The 26,584-nt window shown below is 46.1% G+C and overlaps 1 protein-coding gene across 1 annotated transcript; it reads right to left on the minus strand.

The window, feature by feature from the left end:
- Positions 1–969: 969 nt before the first annotated feature.
- UHRF1 (ubiquitin like with PHD and ring finger domains 1) lies at positions 970–26,349 on the minus strand. Its single transcript, XM_056844080.1, has 16 exons — positions 26,162–26,349; positions 20,959–21,234; positions 19,160–19,335; positions 17,717–17,932; positions 17,333–17,442; positions 16,747–16,933; positions 14,343–14,466; positions 12,814–12,921; positions 11,737–11,841; positions 11,214–11,320; positions 9,177–9,339; positions 8,921–9,058; positions 6,230–6,338; positions 5,981–6,138; positions 4,100–4,198; positions 970–1,169 (listed from the first exon to the last, which is right to left on the minus strand). The coding sequence occupies exons 1-16, from the start codon at positions 26,312–26,314 to the stop codon at positions 1,023–1,025; spliced, it is 2,376 nt and encodes a 791-aa protein (XP_056700058.1). The 5' UTR covers positions 26,315–26,349; the 3' UTR covers positions 970–1,022.
- Positions 26,350–26,584: the final 235 nt, after the last annotated feature.

The following is a 26,584-nucleotide window of genomic DNA, read 5'->3' on the forward strand; positions in this document are numbered from 1 at the left end:
ACAAGATTCAGAATTAGCAAAATACATGTGGTAGTAGAAAAATTACACAGCTGGATGCCACATTAATGATCTAGAGAGCCACAGCGTTGCATTTCATAATCACAAGAACAAAATCTTGTTGGCAGTGGAGAAAAATTTCAGTGCTTTCTCTCTCTTTTTTTCCTTTTTTTTTAAACATATCAAAGCTCAGTCTTTCAGCAAAAATAAAACGACCCAAAAAAGGCACTTCCAAAATGGCTTTCGTTTGTTTTCCCATATGACACTCCAGGGAGGAAGCAGCACCAGGCCTGGTATATATGCAGAGACTGAGGTAGTAACTTTTTACTTTTATACAAAAGCCCTTAAGACAAACAATAGAGAAGGGACTTCCAACAGCGTGATGCAAAACTGGGCGGGGAGGGGGGACAACAACATGGGGGGGGGATCAACAGGACAACAGGGAGTTCTCAAATTACCTAGGTGTTAAACCCTAAGCAGAAAAGTTGGTTCAAACAAAACGGGGGGGGGGGGTTGGGGGGATAGGGAGTTCTCAAATTTCCTAGGTGGTAAAGCCCTAAGCAAAAAAGTTGATTCACACAAAAAAGTATCAAAAATGCTGCCAAAAAAAAAAAGTTTTAAAAATAAAATAAATCTTATGGCCAAAATCCATAGGCTTCAAGAGATTGTTCTAGCAACCAAGCTGTGTACTGGGGGTGCTTTTTTAGAAATAGAGTAAACACCACCCCTTCAGGAACTTAATTCCGTCCTATCTAGTAGCGCATACACAATAAACAATTTGTAATTCCCTAAAAGTCTGTGCTCATATCAAGGCTTTTCTTTTTTTTCTTAGAAAAGTAAGCATTCACACAAAAAATACACAAATGGGTTCCTCAACCTTTATCGCTGGCAGGGGCAGAAAGGAGGCAACAGGGGAGAGAAGTTTTTCTGAAAAGGCTATTTAAATAAAGCCCCAGCAAAACACCACTTAAAAGTTTTTCGAAGAGGGGAGGGAGCACAGGAACTGAGAAGTGCTTTTTCTGGAATCACCGTCCATTGCCGTACCCTGGGAAGAGCTGGTTTAGGAGAGTCTGCAGCGGTTGGTTGACTTCCATCGTGTAGTTTTTGCCAAGGTCGTTGCGACATGCCGGGCAGCTGTAGACTTCTGCTCTGAAGGATCGGTCCAGGCAGTCCTGGGAGAAACCCAACAAATACAGTTAAGAGGTTTTGCCCAGCTCCGCTTGTACAAAGTCTCACAAGGGTGAATCGTTTCAGATTTGTCCGTGGCTGCCCAGGGAAAGCTGAAGCAAGGGGCCTTTGGCCTCTGCCAATGTCCCCCTCACCAAATCCCAGGAAGGGCACCAGCACAAGGAAGATACGCTAAGCTTTGCTCCAGCAGGTTAGTGCCAGCAGCATCCGAACCATCTCCCTCCTCTAACTTTTCCTCCACTCCTTTTCCTGGCGTGTCTGGTCTTTTTAAGGCTGTAAGCCTGAGGGCACAGAATGGTGTTGATTAATATAGCTGCTTTGAGAGATAAGCATCGGAGAAGAGGGAAGAATGAATAATTCCTTATACCTGAGGAAGTCCAGGAATGGAAGTCTGAGTGATGTGCCTGAATTTCTGCTGTGTGTGTGTGTTAAGTGCCGTCAAGTCGCTTCCGACTCATGGCGACCCTATGAATGAAAGTCCTCCAAAATGTCCTATCTTTGACAGCCTTGCTCAGATCTTGCAAACTGAAGGCTGTGGCTTCCTTTATTGAGTCAATCCATCTCTTGTTGGGTCTTCCTCTTTTCCTGCTGCCCCCAACTTTTCCTATCATGACGGTCTTTTCCAGTGACTCTTGTCGTCTCATGACGTGACCAAAATACGATAGCCTCAGTTTAGTCATTTTAGCTTCTAGGGTCAGTTCAGGCTTGATTTGATCTATAACCCACTGATATATTTTTTTGGCAGTCCACGGAATCCGTAACACTCTCCTCCAACACCACATTTCAAAGGAATCTATTTTCTTCCTATCAGCTTTCTTCACTGTCCAGCTTTCACACCCATACATAGTAATAGGGAATACGATGGCATGAATTAATCTAGTCTTGGTGGCCAGAGTCACATCCTTACACTTCAAAATCTTTTCTAGCTCCTTCATGGCTGCCCTTCCCAGTCTCAATCTCCTTCTAATTTCTTGGCTGCAGTCTCCCTTTTGGTTGATGGTAGAGCCAAGGAATAGAAAGTCTTGAATAATTTCAATTTCCTCATAGTCAACCTTAAAGTTGTGTAATTCTCCTGTAGTCATTACTTTTGTTTTCTTGATGTTCAGCTGTAGTCCTGCTTTGGCACTTTCTCTTTTAACTTTCAGCAGTAGTTGTTTCAAATCTTCACTATTTTCTGCCAATAATGTAGTGTCATCAGCCTATCTAAAATTATTAATGTTCCTCCCTCCAGTTATCACTCCACCTTCATCTAAATCTAATCCAGCTTTCCTAATTATATGTTCTGCATATAGATTGAAGAGATAGGGAGATAAAATACATCCTTGTCTGACACCTTTGCCAATTGGAAACCACTCCGTTTCTCCATATTCTGTTCTAACTGTGGCCTCTTGTCCAGAGTACAGGTTGCGCATCAAAACGATCAGATGTAGTGGCACACCCATTTCCTTTAAAACCAGCCATAGCTTTTCATGATCCACATTTCTGCTGGGGGGAGATCAAATGCATCCCAAGTGGGCTTTAACATCTACATCACTAGTGTAGTGTAGTGGTTAAAGAGCGGTGGTTTGGAGCGGTGGACTCTGATCTGGAGAACCGGGTTTGATTCCCCACTCCACCACCTGAGCTGCGGAGGCTAATCTGGTGAACTGGATTTGTTTCCCACTCCTACACACGAAGCCAGTTGGGTGACCTTGGGCAAAGTCATAGCTGTTAGAGCTATCTCAGCCCCACCTACCTCATAGAGTGTCTGTTGAGGGGAAGGGGATTGTAAGCCGGTTTGATTCTCCTTTGAGTGGTAGAGAAAGTTGGCATATAAAAACCAACTCTTCTTCTTCTTCAGTTAAAGGGACTAGGCAAGTAGGTGATGTGAAAGACTTCTGCCATGGAGACCATGGAGAGGGGCCATGGCTCAGTGGTAGAGCATCTGATTGGCATGCAGGTCTTAGGCTGAATCCCCGGCATCTCCAGTTAAAGGGACTACGCAAGCAGGTGATGTGAAAGACCCCTGCCTGAGACCCTGAAGAGCCGCTACCTGTCTTAGTAGACAATACTGACTTTGATGGACCAAGGGTCTGATTCAGTAGAACGCAGCTTCATGTGTTCGTGTGATAGGAGTTAAAATATGGGAGTAATTAACCATTTGCTTTTATGCTTTGCAATCCACAAAACTGTTACAGCATTTTTTAAATTAAGGTATATTATAGGGTACAAAATGACCCTTGAGGCTAGTGGACTGAACCCACAGCCCTTCTGGCTTTCTTGCCGCTAAACCCAGGTAAACGGGTACCTTTTGTTTTTTTGGCTCAGAAGGATGTAATCATCCTTTATTACACAAGATAACTTTGAGGCAGCTACCTCCCCTAAAACTGACGATGTGATTTGCCAGAGACAATTACTTGAAGTGAAGCCGTTTAGCTTTACCTCTTAACAAAACAGAAATGGGATGAAATGCCCTCTAGGCATAGAAGAAGAACTGGAGATGGTTTTTATATGCCAACTTTCTCTACCAGTTAAGGGAGACTTACAATCACCTTCCCTTCCCCTCCCCACAACAGACACCCTGTGAGGTAGGTGGGGCTAAGAGAATGTGACCAGCCCAAGGTCACCCAGCTGGCTTCGTGTGGAGGAGTGGGGAAACCAATCCGGTTCACCAGATTAGCCTCCGCCGCTCATGTGGAGGAGTGGGGAAATCAAACCCGATTCTCCTGATCAGATTCCACCGCTCCAAATCACTACACCACTCTGGTCGATTTTCTTGCTGTGAATCTGCAAAGACTAAACTCCGTTTATTGGTGAAATCTGGTTTTGGTCCGCAGAGGCGGACGCCCTCAGGTCAGTCCCAAACCTATTCAGAAAGTTCCACTTCCAGAAACACAGAAAGTTCTGAAGGACACCTAGAGGTGGAGCTGCTCACCTTGCAAACGTTGTGTTGGCACACCGTTGTGACTGGCTGGAACACCACCTCCTGGCAGCAAATGCACAAAAAGGTTTCCTCTACTTTCTTCAGGAATTTCTGCCATGAAAGAGGGAGTTGGAAGAGTTAACAATACTTCCGTTCTTCCCCTCTTCACTGCCAAAAACACCATGTACCGAAGCGCTGCTCGGAAAAGTACAAACTTCTATATACACCGGGAGGAGAGAAGGGAGCGGGTAGGGATGGAAATGTAGAAAGAGGGAATTGGGTTCAAGTCAGAGCGTTCAAGAAAGGCAGTTGTTTTCCTGACATTACAGAATGGAACAACAAACTTTTGGATTTTGCATTGATGGCCAGATTAAATCACCTGATTAACATGAAATCAACAAATGAATTTGTGACGAAAACGCAATTCTTTTACGACTATTCACGTGACAAGTAAGCTATTTTGCATATTAAGAAACCAATGATTTACAAGAATAAGCTCAGTGAGATTCACGATGCTTTAAACATTTAGGATAATACCAGTTTCTTCTTAGTTTAATACATGTTGAGGTTTGGGGGACATAATGCGTTTTAGTGAAATTTTAGATGTTTTAATGCTTTGGATGAAAGATAGAAATTTGATAATAGTTGCTTTTTTTCTTTTCTTTTGCTAAGCTTGGATCGAGCTGGGGCCTGGATGATGAAATATGTTTTACCCCCTTTCCCTAATCCCACCCTTTTTCTGTATCCCCTTATACAAAAAAAACAAATAAAAAATAATTAAAAAAAGAAAAGCAGTTGTAGTGGTGAGCAAGGGGTTTGAAAGAGATTGGGGGGGAGCTGGGCAAAATAGCAAGGGAAATTCCAGGCAAAGGCAGCATAAAGAGAGACAGCGCTTTATGTGGTGCAAAAGGGCAGGGGGTTGCGGAAAATGAAGAGACACTGAGGGAATTAACAGTCTGCTGACACCCATGTAGCGGAAAGTAGGAGGTAGGTTGGCCTGGCCTGTCCAGAAAAGGGCTCCCTGTCATTATAGACGCACCAGAGGGAGATTTCAAGCCCAGCCCCCTCTCCACCTTATAGGTTTACGCAACATCGCAGTTATCACATTCGCCTTGCATGCAAAGGGTCCCCAGTTTGATCCCGGGCGGAAACACATTTTGGGAGGCGCCATGACTCAGTTGGTAGAGCAGCTGCTGGGCCTGCAGAAAGTCCCAGGTTCAGTCCCTGGCATCTCCAGTTAAAGGGATCAGGCAAGAAGGTGATGTGAAAGACCTCTATCGGTCAAGCCTGGAGAGCCGCTGCCGGTCTGAGTAGACAACACTGACCTTGATGGACCAAGAGTCTGATTCAGCATAAGGCAGCTTCATGCGTTCACATTGCACTGGTCGCCTTTGTTTTTAACATGGTAATGCATTCACTAATGACGTTCCCATCTTTAGCATGAAGTGGTAGAGGCTGCTGTCACGTCTGGACTCTGCCACTTCATTCCGTTTTCAAGTGAACATATGAACACACATGAAGCTGCCTTATACTGAATCAGACCCTCAGTCCATCAAAGTCAAGTAATGTCTACTCTGACGGCAGCGGCTCTCCAGGGTCTCAGGCAGAGAAAGGTCTTTCACATCACCTACTTGCCTGGTCCCTTTAACTGGAGATGCCGGGGGATTGAACCTGAGACCTTCTGCATGCCAGGCAGATGCTCTACCACTGAGCCACAGCCCCTCCCCGAGTGCATATACCCACAGCTCACGGGATGGGCTGGGGAAAGCTTTTTTTGTTTGTTTCATGTATAAAATTGTTCTCACCAAAAGTGATTACCCACTATCAATGAAACCCCATCTAGCTGAACCAGACCAGAACGGAGGCCGTTCACCAGCCCACGCCCAGATTTACCGGTCCGTCCTTAAGGGCTTCCAGAGCTTCGTCCCACAGCTTGGCGTTGGCTTTGTCGGCCTTGATCTGAGCCTTCTGCTGGGCAGTGAGTTTGTATGCCTCCACTTTAGTCTTCTTCGGAGTGGCAGCTGGAGACTCAGAGCACCGTGACCCGTTCGCTGGGCAAAAAAAAACGCAAGCGTCAAAAACGGGGGAGGGATGGGGAGAGAAGAAATCAGAAGGACTCGGCCACTCGGCACAGTCACCTACCGGATTTTCTTTTCCTCTTTCCTTTGCCTGGAGTTTCAAATTCTTCCTCAGGTGTACTGTCATTTTCTCTCTCTTTATTTGCAACAGCTTCCAGATACCCTTCAGGATACTAAATTGGAGGGAGGTTATCTTTTATATAGTTCTCAGTCAACAGCCCTCGTTCCCAAATACCACCCCCTTCTCTCCTGCTGCTGGTGGAAAACAGTATTCTGAACTAGACGGACTGTTCCGGCATAGCTCATCTTACGTTCCTTTTCTCCTAGCCCATTTGTCAACCGCGGATTTAAAGTCACCTAACTGAACACAGCATCATTCTCGCTTACACTGATGCCAAAGACTAATTTGCCAGGGGAGAGGGGAGAAAACAAGAACCATGTTGTGCACATATTCAGCAGCAAGGGGCAATATACAGCGAGGGTAAGGGGCAATATACTGCAGACTACTGAGAGCCTCATGTAGTCAGGCTAGCCAGTGAAGAAGAAGTGTTGGTTTTTATATGCCGACTTTCTCTACCACTTAAGGAAGGATCAAACTGTCTTACAATCTCCTTCCCTGCCCCTCCCCCTGCCCCTGTGAGGTGGGTGGGGCTGGGAACAGATATTTGTTGCCCCGTTTTTATCTGCAGCAGTAGGAAGTTCAAATCTGAGCCCCTGCCACAGTTCCAAACCTAAGACTTTGCATATGAAGAGCTGGTTTTTATATGCCGACTTTCTCTACCACTTAAGGAAAAATCAAACCAGCTTTCAGCCACCTTCCCTCCCCACAAGAGACACCCTGTGAGGTTGGTGGGGCTGAGAGAGTTTAGAGAGAACTGTAACTGGCTCAAGGTTACCCAGCAGGCTTCATGTGGAGGAGTGAGGAATCAAACCCGGTTCTCCAGATCAGAGTCCACAGCTCTTAACCACTGCACCACGCTGGTGAAAATTTGTTGGCATCCGTTTTACTTTACAGGTTGCATCTCTAAAAGCTTCGAGGTGGTATTTCCTCAACCTGCTGGGCGGGGGAGGAATCTAAGCATTTTCTACTGTAGCTTTCATGATAAAAATTCACACAAATAATTCTCTACTCAGTGTTTTCAAGCCCTTTATTCAGAGGAAGAGGCAACTGCCATTGCGAAGACACTGAAGAGAAACCCCCTGCAGCAGAGCAACAGGGGCATGTGAGCCAACAAGTGCTGTTCGAAAATCACCAGTGGGAGGTAATACGTTGGGAATTGTATTTTAAAACACAAGCCGCTTTGAGGACCTTAAGGTTGACAAGCAGGACAATGGACTAATTAGTGGCCACAACTGGGACAAATCTTAGCAGAAATAAATGCAAGCCAGAAGCAAGCAGCGCGTGCTGTGCCCTCTGAAGATCTCCACTCTAGGTATCCTCACGCGGGACACCAGAAGCAATTCAGAGCCTTGCTCACAATCGTGTGAATAATTTTAATTCTAAAGCAGGACAGAAAACTTAACTTGATGTGAAAATACAGCTTAATGTATCTAAGTGTTCACCGATGCACTAGATGTTCTGCATTCCCGACTACCAGAGTGCGCATGCCGGCAACACCAGATCTGCAGTACATTTCCCAGCTTCTCTCAGAAGAGCTGCACACAGTCGGCCGTTGTGGCCATCCAAAAAAGGCACATGTGCCCAGCAACATGTGATGCAGCTGTGGGGGTCCTTCTTCCCTTTTGAACCCTCACACATTTTCCAGCTGTTACCAATAACTGTGAGGGGTTTTTAATATTTCTTTAACCCCACAGCTTGTCACCTTTGTTTGTGTGAGGAGAAAGTTTCCCTTTCCTTCCCCCCAAGTGAAATTGAGAGGCTTAGAGGCTGAAATGGATTATATAATCTTAGATGGTTAGATGGTCATCTGTCAGCAATGCTGATTCTGTGACCTTAGGCAGATGATGAGAGGGAGGGCATCTTGGCCATCTTCTGGTCACTAGGGGTGTGGGGGAGGGAGGTAGTTGTGAATTTCCTGCATTGTGCAGGGGGCTGGACTTGATGACCCTGGTGGTCCAACTCTATGATCCTATGATAATTAATATAAATTGAAGTTTATTATTTATAGAGAGGTAGTTAGACTGATTGTTTTTCTTCAGGAGAGGCACAAAGCTTAGTCGGTTACGAGCAGTTCAACTCTTAAATGGTTACAGGCACAGTACTTAGTTTTCAGGACAGTTTCTTCAGGTTATTCAGTAAAATACTCAGATGTTGTTCAATATATTCATATACTCAATATACTCAGTGTGGACTCAGTTTACCCTAGCACACAGAATACCAGAGAGTGGAGGTTTATCCACAACCTTTCCCACTCCTCAGACTTGCCCACCTCCTGCGGAAAACAAATCTTTCTCCCCCAAAACACTGAGTCAGGAATCTCCCTATTTCAGGAGCCACCTCCCACTTAGTGACTGAAGAAAGGGTTCTCTCTCTCTCTGCCACAATCTTCCCCTTGTCACCACTCAGGTTTGGTTTATACAAGCTAGGTGATATTTGAACACGCAGGTTCTAAGAGTCTCTACACACAACTGCACAGTTCAGGAGCTGAGAGCTAAAAGATCAAGAACTTCTCGCTCCCTCCAAGAAGATTCTTGTCAGCTCACCAGCCTCTGCCCACTGCCTGCTGGCATTGGCTGACAGAACGCCTTCGTCTCAGTGCTTACAGTTAACCCTGTCTCCATCACAGCAGCATACCTGCATGGTCAGCCCAAGCTTCTTCATCCTCTCCTTCCCTTCCCGGGTCCAGGGGGCTGGCTCCTCATCGTCTCTTTTGAGCAGGTAACGCCACACCAAGAATCCAGACTTCCCTGTTTCAGGCCAGTACTTCACAACCTTAGGAAAATTGGGGCGGGGGAGAGAAGAGGCATCTGAGATTGCCCACCTTTTTTCAAAGGGTTCCAAATCTACCCCCGCCTCCTCTGTACAAAGCAATGCAATTGTGCTTCTTTACCTTGTATAAGCCGTCATATCTGTTCCCCTCCACGGGGGCGTATTTGCTGATCCGGCCCCCCTTCGCGTTCCGCACCACCCTGACCGGCTTCCCAGATCTCCAGTCCTTGGCCTCTGCTCCCTCTTTGTCATTGATCGGAGCGCTGCAGTTCAGTGCCAGAGCCCTGCGGGTACCAGACATGCATCAGCAGAGTTGAACTAAGAGTGTGAACCCCCGTTTACAAGAAGCGGCCTACAATTCATTGTTAATGGAGGGAACGGAAGTTAAGAGGGTGTTTTCTCTAGCAAGGTACGTCACTGGAGTAAATATATTTTACCCTATGGAACTCATTAACATAGGGTTTGGGGACAATCAGTAATAACTGGGTTTTTTTTTAAAGGCAAAGTAAATGGGGGACTCCTCAATCCCTGTGATGGATTACAGGACCCCCATGCTGAAAGGCCTCCAACTACCAGATAATGGGAGTAGCGATCACCCTCCTGTGCTGCCGGTGAGCCTCCCTGAGGTATCTAGCAAACCAGTTAGGAGAGACCCCCAAGAGGTTTTTACTTCCCCCTTGCTTCACTTGTAAGCAGCTTTCCCCCCTGTGGTGGGGCTGGTCTCACTCAACGCTCAAAGACTCTGTCCTCTGAGCAATCAGGCAAGCTTGTCCACAGGCCCACGGAGGCACGGAAAAGCCACATGACCTGGCTTGAGCTGTGAAGTTCCACAGCCTGACGACCTCGTCTTTTGTCAAAAATGCACAATAAGGCTCTTACGACTGCAACGAGACATTTCAAAACGTGGCAGCTTGCATAAATTAATTTGGGCACCAATTCTAACACTGATGGGTAGTTAATTAGGAAGGAAAGGAATGACATTTCTGTTTTCTGATACCTATGGCATGCCATTTGTTCTGAAATATGAAAATACATATTCCCTTCATATAAGCTGAAATTCTAATGAGAGAAGGGGATAAAAGGAAAGTATGTGGAGTCTGGTGAGTTGCAGATGCAGAGAGAAGGCTATGCAGATTGTTACCCTTCAACAAAGGGTGTTGCGACAGTTACCAATGACTGAACAGTAAATCACTTTTGCCCCTCCCCTAAGACTAGCAAAAGCAGAATTGCACAAAACGAGAGAACGCTGCAAAAGATGTGGATTATCCAGGCACAACATTTACAGACTTCATTAGCACTGACACACAGCCTCCGCTTAGATCTGAAGAATAACCTGGGGAGGTTGTGTGTGTGTGTTGCTTCCTTTGCAGAGGTGGATACCTCAGGCGGTTTTATCTTGAAGGGACTATAGTTTTGGATCAAATCATTTTTTACTTAAGGACTGTCCACTTCATCCACCAGAGATGACCCACACCCTCCTACAGTCAAGATACAAGTCAGAGGGAGTGGAGCTTGCGGGGGTGGAGCCCTGTTCCAGCCTCTGACTCACTCCTTGCTTGAGTGAGCACAGACACTGAAGTGAGTTCAGGGGGGTTGATCCCAGGGGGTGAAAGGGTGCTCCAGGAACTGGTAAGGTTTAAGACAATACCCTGAGACCCTAGTACAAGTAGAGGGGAAACTGCTGAAGTGCTGGGGCCATTTCGAGACACTGCCCATATGCTCTGTGTTGCTGTTTAAATTCCTAAATCTAAGTGAATCATCAAGTGTTCTTCCAGGAGACAGAGCTATTGGGTTTCGCCTGCTGATGATGTTCTGTCGACCGGTTAGAAAAGTGAAGAAGAGTTGGGTTTTTATATGCCGACTTTCTCTACCACTTAAGGGAGACTCAAACTGGCTTACAATCACCTTCTCTTCCCCTCCCCACAAGACACCCTGCGAGGTAGGTGGGGCTGAGACAGTGTGACCAGCCCGAGGTCACCCAGCTGGCTTTGTGAGTAGGAGTGGGGAAACCAACCCGGTTCACCAGATTAGCGTCCGCTGCTCATGTGGAGGAGTGGGGAATCAAACCGAGTTCTCCAGATCAGATTCCACCGCTCCAAACCACCACTCTTAACCACTACACCACGCTGGCTCTCAGCTAGCGTGCTATTTTCCTTACCTGTTCATGTTTGTGAGCTTCTGATCGCAAGATTGTTCAGCCGTACGCTTGTTTCCGGAAAGGTCACGGCCTCCACTTCCAGTGTAAGTGAATGAATTCCCATGATCCTGGAATACATCCATAAAATTCAGTCCAGGGAAAATTCAAATCGCCTTCTTGTTGCCTTATATGAGTAGGCTGACATCTAAACACTTTGACATTTGATTACTCTCATCAATATATGCTTCAGGTAATGACAATACACCTGAGGAATCAATATTTTTTTAATATTATTATAACTATGGCACTTAGGAATTTAGCACCTAGGCATTTTCTGATTTTATTCCCAGCCTGGTTTTAATCACAGGTGTGATCTAGAGCTCAAGCACTGCTCTAATGCCATGGCTGTGTCCCACCGGGTAGGCTACATTTGAAGCCAGGACTTTCAGGCCCAGCTGTACCACGCTGTGGCTTGGTCCATACAGGCAGCAATTGTACCTGAGAATCCAGTTGGCCATTTCTTTGCCACATTGGGGTCACTTACTATGTCATCTTCGTAGCCTCCTGCCAGGACCAGAGAATAGGCGCCGTCGTTGCTTCTTCCATGGATGCCTGCCACATGGGGCCGGTGGACACCAGATTCGCTCACCTGCAGACAGACAAGCCCATGCACCAGGAGATCACAGCTGTTCCGAACAGCACAATTTTCAGTACAGGCAGAGCTTCATGGTAAATGTTCAGTTAAGGACATCAGAAGAGCCCTGCTGGATCAGACCAGTGGCCCATCTAGTTCAGCATCCTGTCTCACACAGTGGCCAACCAATTCCTCTGGAGGTCCAACAGCAGGGCATAGAGACCAAGGCCTTCCCCCAATGTTGTCTCTTGGTGCCAGGATTCAGAGCTTATCTGGCTCTGAACGTGAAGGTTCCCTTTAGTCCCCATGGCTAGTAGTCACTGATAGACTGAAGAGATACTGAAGAGGGGAGGTACAGTTGTAAGAAGAGGAGCTGGTTTTTATACTCCAGTTTCCTCTACCTTTTAAGGAGAATCAGACCAGCTTACAATTTCCTTCCCTTCCTCTGCCCCACAACAGACACCTTGTGAGGCAGGTGGGGCTGAGAGTTCGGAGAAAACTGTGACTAGCCCAAGGTCACCCAGCAGGCTTCATGTGAAGGAGTGGGGAAACCAACCCGGCTCTCCAAATTAGAGTTTGCCGCTCTTAACCACTACGCAGGCCCTGCAGCTATTATTATTATTATTGCAGTACTCTTTGCTTAGTGAAGTTGTTGTTTATGCTCTCATTAGTAATTGAAATAGGAGCCGCTGCCACCCTTTATTTCTACACTTGCCCCTGCCCCAGAATGCTGCTCAGACTGCCGAACCCGAGAAGGGGGGCAGCTGCATCTTTCCTGCACAAGCAGGAAGGCAAGCAGGAGGGGTTATTCAAAGCCCCGAGGGTCCGTGGCCCTTGTCAGCTTGGCTCCTCCCTCCTGCGTCGTAGGCTCTGCCCTCTCTACTTCCAAGTTCAGAGAACTGCTTGCAAGTGTGCGCCCAATATTATGCATGGCAATAGTGCCCTGGCTCCCAGCTTCACCCACCCCGCCGCTGGCGCTTTTCTCACCTGGACTCTGAACTTCCACAGGGTGCCGACGGGAACCCCAGGGATTGGTCCGTAATGGTTTGACGGGACGATGGTGCATTCTCTTGAGCGGCCCACACATGCCATGCCCTTCAAAAGAAAGAAGCAGAGCTATTTCAGAGAGAATAAATCAACACACATGAACCCAAGGGAAATCTGGGACTTCCGAGGAGACAAAACTAATGGGCCACGCAAACCTTCCTGTAGTCAAGTAAAAACTTAGAATAATAGAATTATAGAGTTGGAAGGGACCACAAGGGTCATCTAGCCCAACCCCCTGCACAATGCAGGAAATTCACAACTACCTCCCCCACACACACCCCCAGTGACCCCTACTCCATGCCCAGAAGATGGCCAAGATGCCCTCCCTCTCATCATCTGCCTAAGGTCATAGAATCAGCATTGCTGACAGATGGCCATCTAGCCTCTGCTTCAAAACCTCTAGGGAAGGAGAGCTCACCACCTCCTGAGGAAGCCTGTTCCACTGAGGAACCGCTATAACTGTTAGAAAATTCTTCCTAATGTCTAGACGGAAACTCTTTTGATTAAATTTCAAGTCGTTGGTTCTGGTCTGACCTTCTGGGGCAACGGAAAAGAACTTGGCACCATCCTCTCTAATGACAGCCCTTTGTCAGTAGAAAAGAGCAAGAGTCCAGTAGCACCTTCAAGACTAACATAGTTATGCGACCCTGGAGCATACCCTGCCAGAAATTTTGTTAGTCTTTAAGGTGCTACTGGACTCTTGCTCTTTTCTACTGCTAGTGACAGACTAACACGACTACCCATCGTGATTTATCCTATGTCGTAATCTTTTGTTTCCTGAAAAGAACTCATTCTATGCTTTGTTTCCTGAAAAGAACTCTTTCTATGCTATTGGCCAAAAATGGTATAACTAGCCTGGCTTTAGAGCCAGTAACGGGAGTTTGATCCTGGATACCAGCTGAACAGCAACAGAGACTCCCCCAACACACACTGGGTCCCTCCTTCTTTCATCGGACTTCTTCGCAGAACAGGACAGGTCTCTGTCACCCTTTTCCTACCAAAGACTTGCCACTTACAGCCACCTCTTTAGGTAAAACATCCCGGTTTGCCGCACCTTGCACAGACACGCAAGCTAATTCCCCAAGCTGATCTGAATGGGTGTTCACGTGTTTATGGAGGTATGGAAAGACACGCATGCACCCAACAGATGTGCAGGACTGCAATGTTGGAGCTTGATGCTCTAGACCAGTGGTTCCCAAACTGTGCTCCACAGTACTTGGCACTCCACGAAATATCTCCTACATTCAATGAATGTTGTGAAACATCTCCTAGTGCTCCGTGAAGAGACTAGAAAGAAAAATACTACTGTTGACCGGTTTAGTATATAGAATTGGAAGGGACCACCAGGGTCATCTAGGTGCTAGGTGAAAATCAGCGCTCCGTGATGAATCTCTCTCCTGAAAAGTGCACCATGACTCAAAAAGTTTGGGAACTGGGGTGTTAGACAAGCCGAGCCAGGACAGACCCACCTTGCCCCAGTCCCGCTGAGAGGACGAGTTGGCGGAGGCCATCTTCGCTTTCTTTTTGCTCTCTTTCAGCTTCTCCCCAGCCAACACCACCTCGCTCACGTCAAGCCGACACTCGGGGCAGTACCTGCAGAAGCATCGGCAGGGTAAAGGAACAGATATTTGTTGCCCGGTTTTTATCTGCAGCAGTAGGAAGTTTAAATTGGAGCCCCTGCCACAGCTCCAAACCTAGACTTCGCATATGAAGAAGAAAAGTTGGTTTTTATATGCCGACTTTCTCTACCTCTTAAGGAAGAATCACACCAACTTACAATCACCTTCCCTTCCCCACAACAGGCACCTTGTGAGGTAGGTGGGGCTGAGAGAGCTCTAAGAGAGCTGTCCAAGGTCACCCAGCTGGCTTCATGTGTAGGAGTGGGGAATCAAACCTGGTTCTCCAGATTAGAGTCTGCCACTCATGTAGAGGAGTGGGGAATCAAATCCAGTTCTTCGGATTAAAGTTCGCTGCTCATGTGGAGGAGTGGGAAATCAAACCCGGCTCTCCAGATTAGAGTCCACCACTCCAAACCACTGCTCTTAACCACACAATGCTGGCACAGTGTACAATTCTCTACAGCTCCCTTGCTGAGGCAGGGCGTTAAAGCACGGCAAGCAGGTTGTCTGGATCACAGAAAGCATGAATGCTGGTGCAACATGAAATCTGACCAATGCATCTGTTCTGAAAAACAACAATCCTCCACAAGTGTTTGTTTTTTTAAATCCAGGCATTTCATAGTAACCAAAGGCAAGCAATGCTGTCGAACTAAAAAGACAGACATCTCACAGAATTCGGTTCTTATAGCCCTGCACCCAGAGTTCTTGCTCAAAATAAAACAGATGACACAAGGGAGCTTCAGCGTGCCTCAAGGGGTGCGGAGAAGCTGCTGAATGAATGTCTGTATCCCACCCCCTCCTGCAGGACAACCAGAGCAACTGACACAAGGATACCCCATTTTAGCCTCAGAAGCTACCCTGAGAACCAGTGACATGCCCAGTCTAGTGAGCCTCATAGCAAAGCAGAGACTCGAACCAGAGACTCGAATGTAGCCCAACGCAAAATGCGACTCCTGAATGGACCCATCTAAGTACACTCACATGTATACACAGTGGATGGACTCAAAGTCCATGCTGACTCTGTACATTTGGCCATAAGTCACAGGGAGGTGGAAATTAAGGTTGTGTGCTTCTAGAAGAAGAGTTGGTGTTTATATGCTGATTTTCTCTACTTTTTAAGGAGACTCAAACCGGCTTACAATCTCCTTCCTTTCCTGTCCCCATAACAGACACCTTGTGAGGTAGGTGGGGCTGAGAGGTCAGAGAGAACTGTGACTGGCCCAAGATTACCCAGCAGGCTTCATGCAGAGGAGTGGGGAAATAAACCCGGTTCTCCAGATTAGGGTCTGTCGCTCATGGGGAGGAGTGGGGAATCAAACCTGGATCTCTAGAGTCCACCACTCTTAACCACTACACCACACTGGCTCTCTAGCGGCATCTGTGCCTGTTTTGCTTTCAGTGCTTTAGCACGCAATGGAAAGCTTCCCTCTGAGAATCATGAGTCTTCGGTCCCAGACCCCAGAGAGGTGCTGCCAGGTACTTTTAAGATCAGGTCCACAGGGAAGCTTTTCTCAATTCAAGAGAGGCCATCCTATAAGCCCCCAAAACCCATCTGCAACAGTCACAGATCCCCTCAATGGCTCCCCAACAGTCCTGGGATTTCTCTTGGGGCAGCGGCCAGTTTTGCTCTGCTCGAGCGCAGTCATTTCCCAGCTGCCTTGAAGAAAAGGCAATGCGCAAAAGGTCCAAAGCTGCCATTACCCTTTTCAGGGCTAATGTTCAGTCCCAGGTCAACTGTGTGAACAACACACTCCTCTTTAAGACTTGCTAGAGCAATGGTTCCCAAAGTGGGCAGTACTACCCCCTGGGGGGCGGTGATATTGCCTGGGGGCCACTAAGAGGCAAGGGGGCAGCAGGGGGGCGCTAGAGGTGGGCCCCTTCAACATCATTGTTCACTAATTTACAATAGATCAAGCTATGGCACTATGCTGGCAAATTTTGCGGAAACTATCAGAATATTTTTTCCAGACTCTGAACAGATGGTACCACTGGATCAAGTTCATCAGTTTTGTTGAATACATTTCAACTCAAAAGTTTTAATTTGATTTTGAATAGTTGTGCAATTAATTGTTACTGTTTGGAAATTTTATTGTTATTATCTTCTTTAGTGAGTTATGCAAAAACCCCTATTTGGAATAACGCTTTTTTTAGGATAGGACAGAGGGGACACTGAGGTTGAGTCTGTGGGACCGAGGGGGCGGCGGCCCGAAAAAGTTTGGGAACCGCTGTGCTAGAGGAACCCTTCGCAGCTTACCAGTCATCGTCCTCAGGTATTCTGCTAAGAGGAGGGTTAAGACAGTAGATGTGGAAAGCCATGTCACACTCGTCACACATCAGCTGCTTCTCAGGGCTCTCTTTCCCCCCGCACACGTGGCAGGCGCACATCCGGCAGGGCTTGCTGGGGTTGTCCTTGCAGTGCTTGCATACTGGTCCGCTCTGCCCTGAAGAGATTCAAAAGCACAGAGACACGCTGTATTGTGAACGGACCAAAGGGAGTGCTGGCTCTGAATGTCCCCACGCAGCCCAAAACTAATTAACTGCTTCAAGACTAGAGAAGGGACATCGTCACCAGCCGGAGGAATAAGGGTCATTGGAAGGTGGTATCGCCTCCTCTCCAGGAAGGACACTGTGGCGAGGGGAAGACCAGCTTGGTCCCCTAACGCGGGCCAGTACCTTTAACTGGAGATGCCGGGGATTGAACCTGGGACCTTCTGCATGACTTCTGAATGCCAAGCAGATGCTCTACCACTGAGCCATGGCCCTCCCCACCACTGGTCCTTTGCAGCCAGAGCTGTCCTCCTACACTGAAGAGAAGAGCGACAGAGAACCAAAACACTCACTTTTCATGGGGCTGTCAGCAGTCAGTGGAACAGCGCACCCAGGCTCCTCAATCTTGTAGATCTCATCCACAAGGGTAATTCGGCAGTCGTTTAAGGTATCTCCAGCATCACTAGAAGGGAGGCAAACCAAACCAGACGATCAAAAACAAAACTGGAGGTTTTACACAAAGAGAGTTTGTGCACGATAGGTAGGAAAACAGGGAAAAGGAAGAGGCAGGCTGGCTATTCTGCAAGCAGGGACTGGATGGCAGCCTGGCATTTACAACCCTATAGCAGCTCTCTTCCCTTGCCTCCAAATTCTGGGTCTGGATCGAGGATTGCAAAAAAAAAAATAAGGATTTGGGGTGGTAGGGATCCTTCTGGGTTTGGGGGTCTGCCACTTACCCAAGAACTATCTTGGTGTACAACTCTTTGTACGTTCGGGTTTCTCGTTTTTGTAGGATCTTGGCATCATACCAAAAGCCCCTCTCCTTTGGGTCATCAGGGTTGTAATTCAGCATGACAACATCCCCTATTTCCAGCTCCTCCCACTGCAGAATTGTCCGGGCACGAGCACGCACATTTTTGGAGCTCAGTTGGATGACACCGTTCTCTGGGTAGCTTTAAGAAAAGAAAAAACACCCCACAAATGAGTTGAATTCAGCCCATCCCAAAGCAAGAGGCATTTTAAAACATACCACCATTTCCCAAGCATTACATTTCTAACAAGCTGCAAGCAGTATGGATCTTTAAACAAGTTGTCAAATGTTGTAATGGCTGGCTTGCAAAGGGAATGGCATACAGATGGGTTTCTTGCTCACCTCCAGGGGAGGGGACTGCAGCTCAAAACTTTCTCAGTTACAGTCCTGAGAGACTGTAGGAAAGGTCAAATACTCTGCTCCTGCCCAATAAAGTGGCTCTGGAGTAGTTTATGAGCAGTTACAAAAAGGGACAGGCTACAAGCCAGAGCCTCCTTAAGGGTTATAGTGGGGGGAGGAGGGAACCATCCCAAAGACAGGCCATATGCAGCTGGATGCCACAGGCCATTGCAGATGAGTTGCGTTTGAACCATTACCTTTCTCAAAATATCATCCATTATTATTTTGGCATTTAAGCGGTACTGCCAGCAGTACCACAGTCTCTTCAGCCTGCACATTCCCCGGTCTTTACAGCAAGCGGAGGGCATTTCACAGCACATCTTCGTTCCTGCATCTCAGGCAGGAAACTTACTTCTTGTCAAAACCAGGGGCTGCACCTAGTTTTCCTGGAGGGCCATGAGTTGTGGTGGAGGAGCGCTGGATCAGCCTCTCATCTCCATAGGATGCCAGGCAGATTCAGTCAACAGTCACTGACCCTTGCCCGGCACCTGAACGCACACAAAACCGTTCCCAGCTAGCACCGGTTTCCTTTATGCATGATGAAGCCAGCGCAACTTGCAACAGGAACTAATGACATGCACAACCTTGGCCAGAACTTCATGGCTGCCGTGCTCTAACTAGAGTAGCACCCTGCAGGGGGGCTCTCATATTCCTGCACACAGTGCTCTTTCATAAAGAAGCAGAGGGGGAAACCATGGAGCATGCCATTTTTCCAAAGGGAAGCAGCAGCAACATTTAAGAAGCACCACAGTGAACTACTTAGTTACGGAGCCCATATTCACACACACACACCCAGAAAAACCTTGTATTTTAAAAAAAGCAGATCTCAGTTGACCAAACACTGCCAGCTTGAAACCACCATTCCCATTTTATCCACAACACTTCTGCAGAGGCCCGGGTTTAACTGCAGCTTCTGAGGCAATATTGCTTGCTAGAGAAGTTTCTACGACACACTCCAACAGCCACTCACTCCTCATATTTCACATGATATATAACATCCTCTTCGGCGACGGCTTCCGGAAGCTCGGATTCCTCGTCGCTCTCGTTCTCCTTGTTGGTCTCCTTCTCTTTCAGAGTCACATTTACAACCTGTGCTTCGAACCAGGCCCCCATGCTTGTGTCGCGAGCGTCCACCAGCTCGTTGATCTAAAAGAAATAAAGCCCGTTTGCATTTCTTGCCCCGAATCTCAACCTTGAAATTACCCAAGGGCAAATGTCATTGTTGTTTCCCCCTACTTCAAACAGATGTTGCTGTGCCTGTTAATAAGCTGGCCAGCCCCCATGTGGGTGGACAAGAGATCTTTTAACAATAATTTAATCATAAGCCACATAAAGCAGAACTCTGAAAGAGGCAGCATAGAAATGTCCTAAGTAACAGGGCCACGTGCAGACAGGATAGGAGCCTCTACTTTTCCTTAACACTCTCTAGGTATATAGAAAATATGACAGTATGAATGAAAAGATCCCCCCAAAACAAACCTGATGAGGATTAAAAATGCTCCAGAATGTTGAAAGAACCTGCACACTGGGGGAGGGGGCGCGAATCAGCCTGCGAGCTTAAGAGAATCCTAAAACCGGGAGGGGGGGGATTCTAAATTGTCCCCCTGATCCCAGCAATCCCTTACATGTCACCAGCTTGTTCTTCCCTAAACTCACTCTAAACATACAAAGCAGTATCAGACTGTTTGACTTAACCCAGGCCACTAAAAGCCAAGCAGCACTAACGTTTCCACTCATTCTACAAAAAGCAGTGCTCCAGAGACTTGGATGGCCACTAGAAACACCTTTCGGTTGCTGGAGATAATTGACGCAACTTAGCCTAGAATAGAGTCCTAAATATCTGATGCTGGTTCTGTGGAATTCAAAAATCCTTTGCCAAACTTTTGAGTTCACAAGAGGATATGAGGGTGAAGAGGGAGTCCTTTCAACATAAGGTGACACCCATGTTTTCAGACACAATTATGCAGGGAGGATATTTTAGGTCACAGGGCTATGCTTCTGGCCCAAACTAGTTTCGCAGTCTTTTCTTCGCCACAGGGAATCCCAGGGGACCAGCTAACAGATTTCTTTGCACCCTCACCAAACCCACAATACTCTTGGGAAGAAACCAGAATAGGGAAAGTGGAATGTAACTTCCTTGTGCCATGTTCTACTGCCAGAAGATGTTCAATTTGGATACGAGCAATGGAACATTCTTCTCTCTTAATGAGTCTTGGTTTATGCATTTTTTGTTTGTTTTTTAATCATTTCACAGACTTCAGCATCTTTAACATGGTGAAGTGTTTAAATATAAAACAGAATACAGGCATACCTCATTTTATTGCGCTTTGCTTTATTGTGCTTCACAGATATTGCAGGGTTTTTTTACAAATTGAAAGTGTATCAACCCTGCATCGAGAAAGTCTGTCGGCGCCATTTTTCCAACAGCATGTGCTCACATTGTGTGTGTCACATTTTTAGCAATAAAGTGTTTTTTTTAATTAAGGTATGTATTTTTTTAGACATAATGCTATTTCACACTTAATAGACTACAGTATAGTGTAAACATAACTTTTATATGTACAGGGAAATGTGTGTGGCTCGCTTTATTGCAATATCCGCTCTATTACAGTGGTCTGGAACCAAACCCGCAATACCTCCAAGGTATGCCTGTAATAATTTATCCACCTACGTATAAAATCATATCAATGGACACATTCTTAATGGTTCGCTTCAGAGCATCAGCTTTTCCTTATGAATTTTAAACAGCGAACCAGAAACCCCCCTCACCTTGTAGTATCCGAAACCCGGGTCCACCAAGTTCACTAGGTCAGCCTGGGCAGATGTGCTTGGCTGCACATTGTCCATCTCCAAAGCCCCTTCCCCATTATTAGAACTCTTGTCCGACTCGCTTTGCCCAGAGCCGCAGCCAGAATCCGTGTCTGACAATTCAGAGTCCTTCTCTTTGTTAGCCAGAGGCAGGATGCCGGGGCTCGGCCTGACCAGCAGCTGAACAATATCATTCAGGCCAACATTATAATCGAAAAGGGAATGACCATCCTCCATCTGTAGAAAAGTCAGAAGAGAACACACTGGTTATTTAGAGAGGCGCAATAAGCAATTGGAAATGAACTTATTAATTGCTCCACTTTCTCATACACCCTGGAAAAAAGGCCACAGTTTAGAGAAGATTGCTTAATTTTAATTCCTAGGGCTGCCAGCTTTCTTTTCATGATTATACAAAATGGTAAACAAGAAAAAAGAACCTCATGCTAAAGCAGAAATTTGGCAAACAAACCATAGCACTGTGACTAAAAAATGGTTCACTTAAAGAACTATATCGTTCACCAGTTATATAACATTTATAAGCAAAGCTATACCGGGTGCCCTTATCACCATTCGCTACATTCTTGTATAAACATTTAGTTATGAACTTGCATACTGTTGTTTGTAATCTCAGTTAATATTATATTATTTTGTAATTTCCAAAATGTGGTTGTAACTTATGCACACGTTAGGTTTGCATCTATAGGATGCTTTAAGTCTGTGGATTCTCTTGTTTGAAATCATATAGATTCTGCTTGTTGATACGATTATTGTTGTACAAATACAGTTTTGCTTAGAAATGTTATATAACCAGTGAACAATATCATTCTTTAAGTGAACCTGTTTTAGCCACAGTGCTACAGTTTGTTTGCCAGATTTCTTCTCATGGCTTCATTTCCACCAGCGCATTAAAAAGGCAACTGAACAAATTCTGCTGCAACTCTGCAGCTTGTTGCATCATGGCCCAAGATGCCCAACTCCATTCCAGCATGCTTCAAACATTTTAGAACACATTGACAGAAGCCCGTGATACAATTAAAAGCTTTTCCACACAAACTGCCTCAATTCTGCCCCTTGGGAATGCCTCAAAACAGTTTAACAATCTGTTCTTCCTGTCCAACAAACATCTTGTATCCTCCTGCAATTAATAGCCTCAGTAATCTCACCCACAAGTTCTTTCACTTCAATACCACCTGCATTGGGCATGGGGGGAGGGGAACATGAAGCAACATGCCACTCAATTCACCCTGTAGAGCAGCTGACAGCATAAACTAATCCCCTAGCTGAGGCCTCAGATGGGTGCCTTTTCACAAGCCATGCCCTCTCTGCCTCAGGCCTGCACGGGCAATATCAGAACCATCTACTGCCCTACCTTATAGGGCTGCTGGAAAAGTTGCTAAAAGGGTGCATGGAAAGCGATTACGAGCTGTGCTTCATGGCGAGTGTAGAATTGCATCTGGGGATCCACTCTTTAAGCATAAAGATGTAATTCAGACAGAAAGGGACCCTGTGGTCCCTTAAAGACACACACATTTGTCATTTCACAGGCTAGCTTTCATGAGTCACATACAGCTAAGCAAAGCAACCCACTATAGAACATATCACAGTAAACTTGTTCGTCTTTAAGAAGCCAAGGGACACTAATTTTTGCCGCAACAGACCAAGCCCCTCTGAAAATTAAAATAAATACTGAAACCCAACACTCTTCCACTTATTTCCTAGTTAAGAAGGCGGGCCCCTTCTCAATTCCACTATTGGACCGCCACTTTTAACAATTCCATCCCTCTCACAGGCTTCCCAGCAGGTAGTCAACAGCCACCTGCTTGCAGCTCAGTTTTCCATTAGGAGGACGATGTGAAGTACCTACCCATCTTGGGCCAAGGATGTCCACATGCTTTTGAAACATGATGGTGAACCACAAGCCAAATTGATCTCAGATTACGGCGCCTATCTGTCCAGGCCATGCATTTAACGCACCCCACTGGCATAAAACGTTTGGGTAGTTGCAAGGCATCAAGTTCCAGTCTCTTTTAAACACTTAAAAGTATTATTGTTTGGCCAGAGGCCATTACAGCCCAATATACACAGGACTGAAGTTTATTAGTACATACCTATTCTCTCCAGTATCAGAGGAGCCAGCACCCACTGGCAGACATTACACCACACTGACATGAGCAAGAGCCACAGGTACAGTCTGAGCAGCACACAGGCCTGTCTTCTAAGCCTAGGTGGATGCCTTGGCCAGTACAGCATAGTTAAGCAAAGTTGCTGATGGTTCTCTTATCCAGAACACCTCTCCACAGTTTTTAAAAAAACTGCACCAGCAGCCAGTTCAATGTACAATTCAAAGTGTTATTATCCATCACATAAGAACATAAGGAAAGCCCTGCTGGATCAGACCCAGGCCCATCAAGTACAGCAGTGTGTTCACACAGTGGCCAACCAGCTGCCTCTAGGAAGCCGACAAACAAGACTACTGTAGCAGCATCCTTCCTGTGTTTCACAGCACCTCATAGAATAGGCATGCTCCTCTGATACTGGAGAGAATAGGTATGCATCATGACTAGTATCCATTTGGACTAGTAGCTATGGATAGCCCTATCCTCCAGGAGCATGTGTAGTCCCCTCTTAAAGCCTTCCAAGTTGGCAGCCATCACCACATCCTGGGGCAGGGAGTTCCACAATTTAACAATGCGTTGGGTGAAGAAATATTTCCTTTTATCTGTTTTCAATCTCTCATCCTCCAGCTTCAGCACGTGACCCCACGTTCTGGTATGACGAGAGAGGGAGAAAAGCTTCTCCTTGTCAGCTGTCTCCACACCATGCATCCCCTTTAAAGCCCTAACCTGTCTGAGGCCAAAATATCTATAGGACTATTCACTTCTTTAAGAAGCTACCCCTCTATTTAAGAACTTTTGCAGAGACCCATCTCTACTTAATGTACCACCTCCCTCTCCAGAGGCAATGGGGGCGGGGGGGGGAAGTTTGCCAAAGACGGGGCCTGTTCTGTAGTAGCACCAAGCCTATAAAACTCCCTCCACAGATATGTGTCCTTTTGTGCTTTGTCAAGACGTTTTCACACAACCAGTCCCTTTTAAATTGCAAATTGCTCGTTCTGGGCTGATAAGTTTTCTCTATTGGTTTTTCTTCATTTCCCTCCAGGACCTGTCAGAGCTATTGCCATTTGCTGGGTAGTATTGCCCAGCTGTCTTATTAACTGATATTTTTATTGTCTATCATTTTATTCTTATGATGCTTGGAAGGTTTAGGTTTATTGTTCCCTTGACAGCCCCAGCTAAGTAGAATAAAAAAAAATCTTTGCATTTCCTCCTGGGGCAAATTGAAATGCAACTCCTTATCACACTGCAAGCTCCAGAATTCTTCTCCTCTTTTTGCATAACAAAGCAGAAACTGGGAAAGAACTTTACTCTCAAGCACTCTCCAAGTTAGAATAAATTACCCACCCACACACTTGCAACCTGAAAGGGAAACATCAACTTTGTCATATGAGACAACACCCCACTAAGTAGACAGCAAAAGAAAGTTGGTATTATAACCACTTTCTACGATGTCTCTACCTGACCTGGATAGCCCAGGCTAACCTGACCTTGTCAGCTTGATCATGACAGATCTCAGAAGCTAAGCAGGGTCAACCCTGGCTAATATTTGGCTGGGAGACCTCCCAGGAATACCAGGGTTGTGACACAACGGTAGGCAATGGCAAACCTCCTCTGAACATCTCTTGCCTTAAAAACCTCCTCAGGGGTCACCATAAGTCATATGTGACTTGACAGCAAAAAAAACACACCCAAAAACCAATGCTTCTAATTGGTGCCTTCTTTTTTTCCAGCTCAATATATCCAACATGTTTTTGAAGTTCATATAGACTATTGCTGTACTTTGGGGGGAAGGAAAATACAAGTACACACAAAGAACATTCAGAATATTTGTCATGTTAACTATTTGCCACAACAATTTGATGCAATGCTCTTCCACTGATGTTCAGTTAGAACCCCCAATCCAAAATGGAAACAAATTAAGAGATGCTTGTAAGGTTAAGAATTTTAATGTCCGCTTAAAGCCAGGAAAAAGCATTAGTGGATGCTAATACCAAATAAATCCAAATATAAATCTTGCGCAACGGTTCTGAACAGCCTCAGGCATAGATTTTGATGACTCTCCAGGCACTGCTAAGTCATGTAAACATAGCTCTCTCAGATCCCCTAGTTTTCTTGATGGCCATTATGTCAAGATGGGGCATTTAGATTTGAGAGGAAGTAGCAGTCTCCTACGCAGCCAAACCACTGAGGGCTCTGAGTATCGAAACCAGCACCCTAACCACAAAAAGGCCGTAATACACACTAGTGTTCCTTTATCACAGGAGGAAAGGGCAAGGAGAAAGAATTTCACACCAAACAGGTCACACCTACAATGCTTCTTTTGAAAATGGCTGAAATTGTACTGGAGATTCAGAAACTTGGCACGCACGCTTCAGAAGTTCATAGAAAGTCCCATTATGCAAAACATAAAGAGCAGCTAAATCCCAAGAGGCATTTATTTGCCTAATAAAGGCAAAAACAGTTTACTCATCATGCTGAACAACATTTACAGAACTGGAAACAAGGAAATGCTAGACCAATAGGCAATCCAGAGCACTGTTTAAGTGAAGTCGCTAGATGGCAGTGCAATTCAGGAAATTTCCCTCACTTTTAAAGAGGTTAACCAGCAAACTTACTTCTAAAGTTTTCCCACCGATCCCAAGCCACTCAGAAGAGGCTGCTAGCCAGACTCACATTCTAAACTGCCGTATCACCCTTTAACCACTTAAGTTACACCTTGCAAATCTAAGAGCCACCTGTAATAGGCAGAAACGATGCAGCTACTAACCACTACAAGATAAAAAGAAACCAGACGCAAGCTGACCTGCACAATTTCCATCTTGCAGACAACAAATGGTTTCAGCCACACTCCATGAAAACAACCGGTTTTAAAAAACTTAATTTACAAGGTACAAAATCCACCAAAGTGCTTTCCAACAATAGTTTTCCTCTTTATAACTTGGCTGTTCCTTTTCCATTTTTTGTGCCATATGATGCACAAAGGTTTGGGGGAGGGTCAAGAGAGACAGTCTAGGAAATGGTGAAGGGAAAGAGGGGGAGATGAGTACCTGTTTGCCTCTGTAGAAGAGCCTTTGTCTATCAGGTGCCACTCGGAACACTTTGTATACCCTTTTCCGGAGATCTTCCACTTTGGTCAGCTTGGAAAGGGAGTCCATTCGATGCGTCTCCTTCCCATCCATGGTGCGCACTTGGATCCACATGATGGCAGTATCTCTGTAAGAGGACAAGCACAGACAAAGGGTTAAAAAATGGAAGAGGTTCAGGAAAGGAGCGGGGAGCGAGAAGATGCATCACCGCTCGCCACAGCCCATCCACAGGATCTCCCAACACAATTCCAAACCTAGGATTCCATTCACTCCCAAAGCGCAGTATCTCCTGCCAATACTATCAAACCTACTAGACCTCATTCAACATAAAGTTTCTCCATCACCGCACAAGGAGCTAAAAAGGACAACCTCTTCTTCACCTTC

Source organism: Euleptes europaea, chromosome 2, assembly GCF_029931775.1.
Source record: "Euleptes europaea isolate rEulEur1 chromosome 2, rEulEur1.hap1, whole genome shotgun sequence".
Lineage (NCBI taxonomy): Eukaryota > Metazoa > Chordata > Lepidosauria > Squamata > Sphaerodactylidae > Euleptes > Euleptes europaea.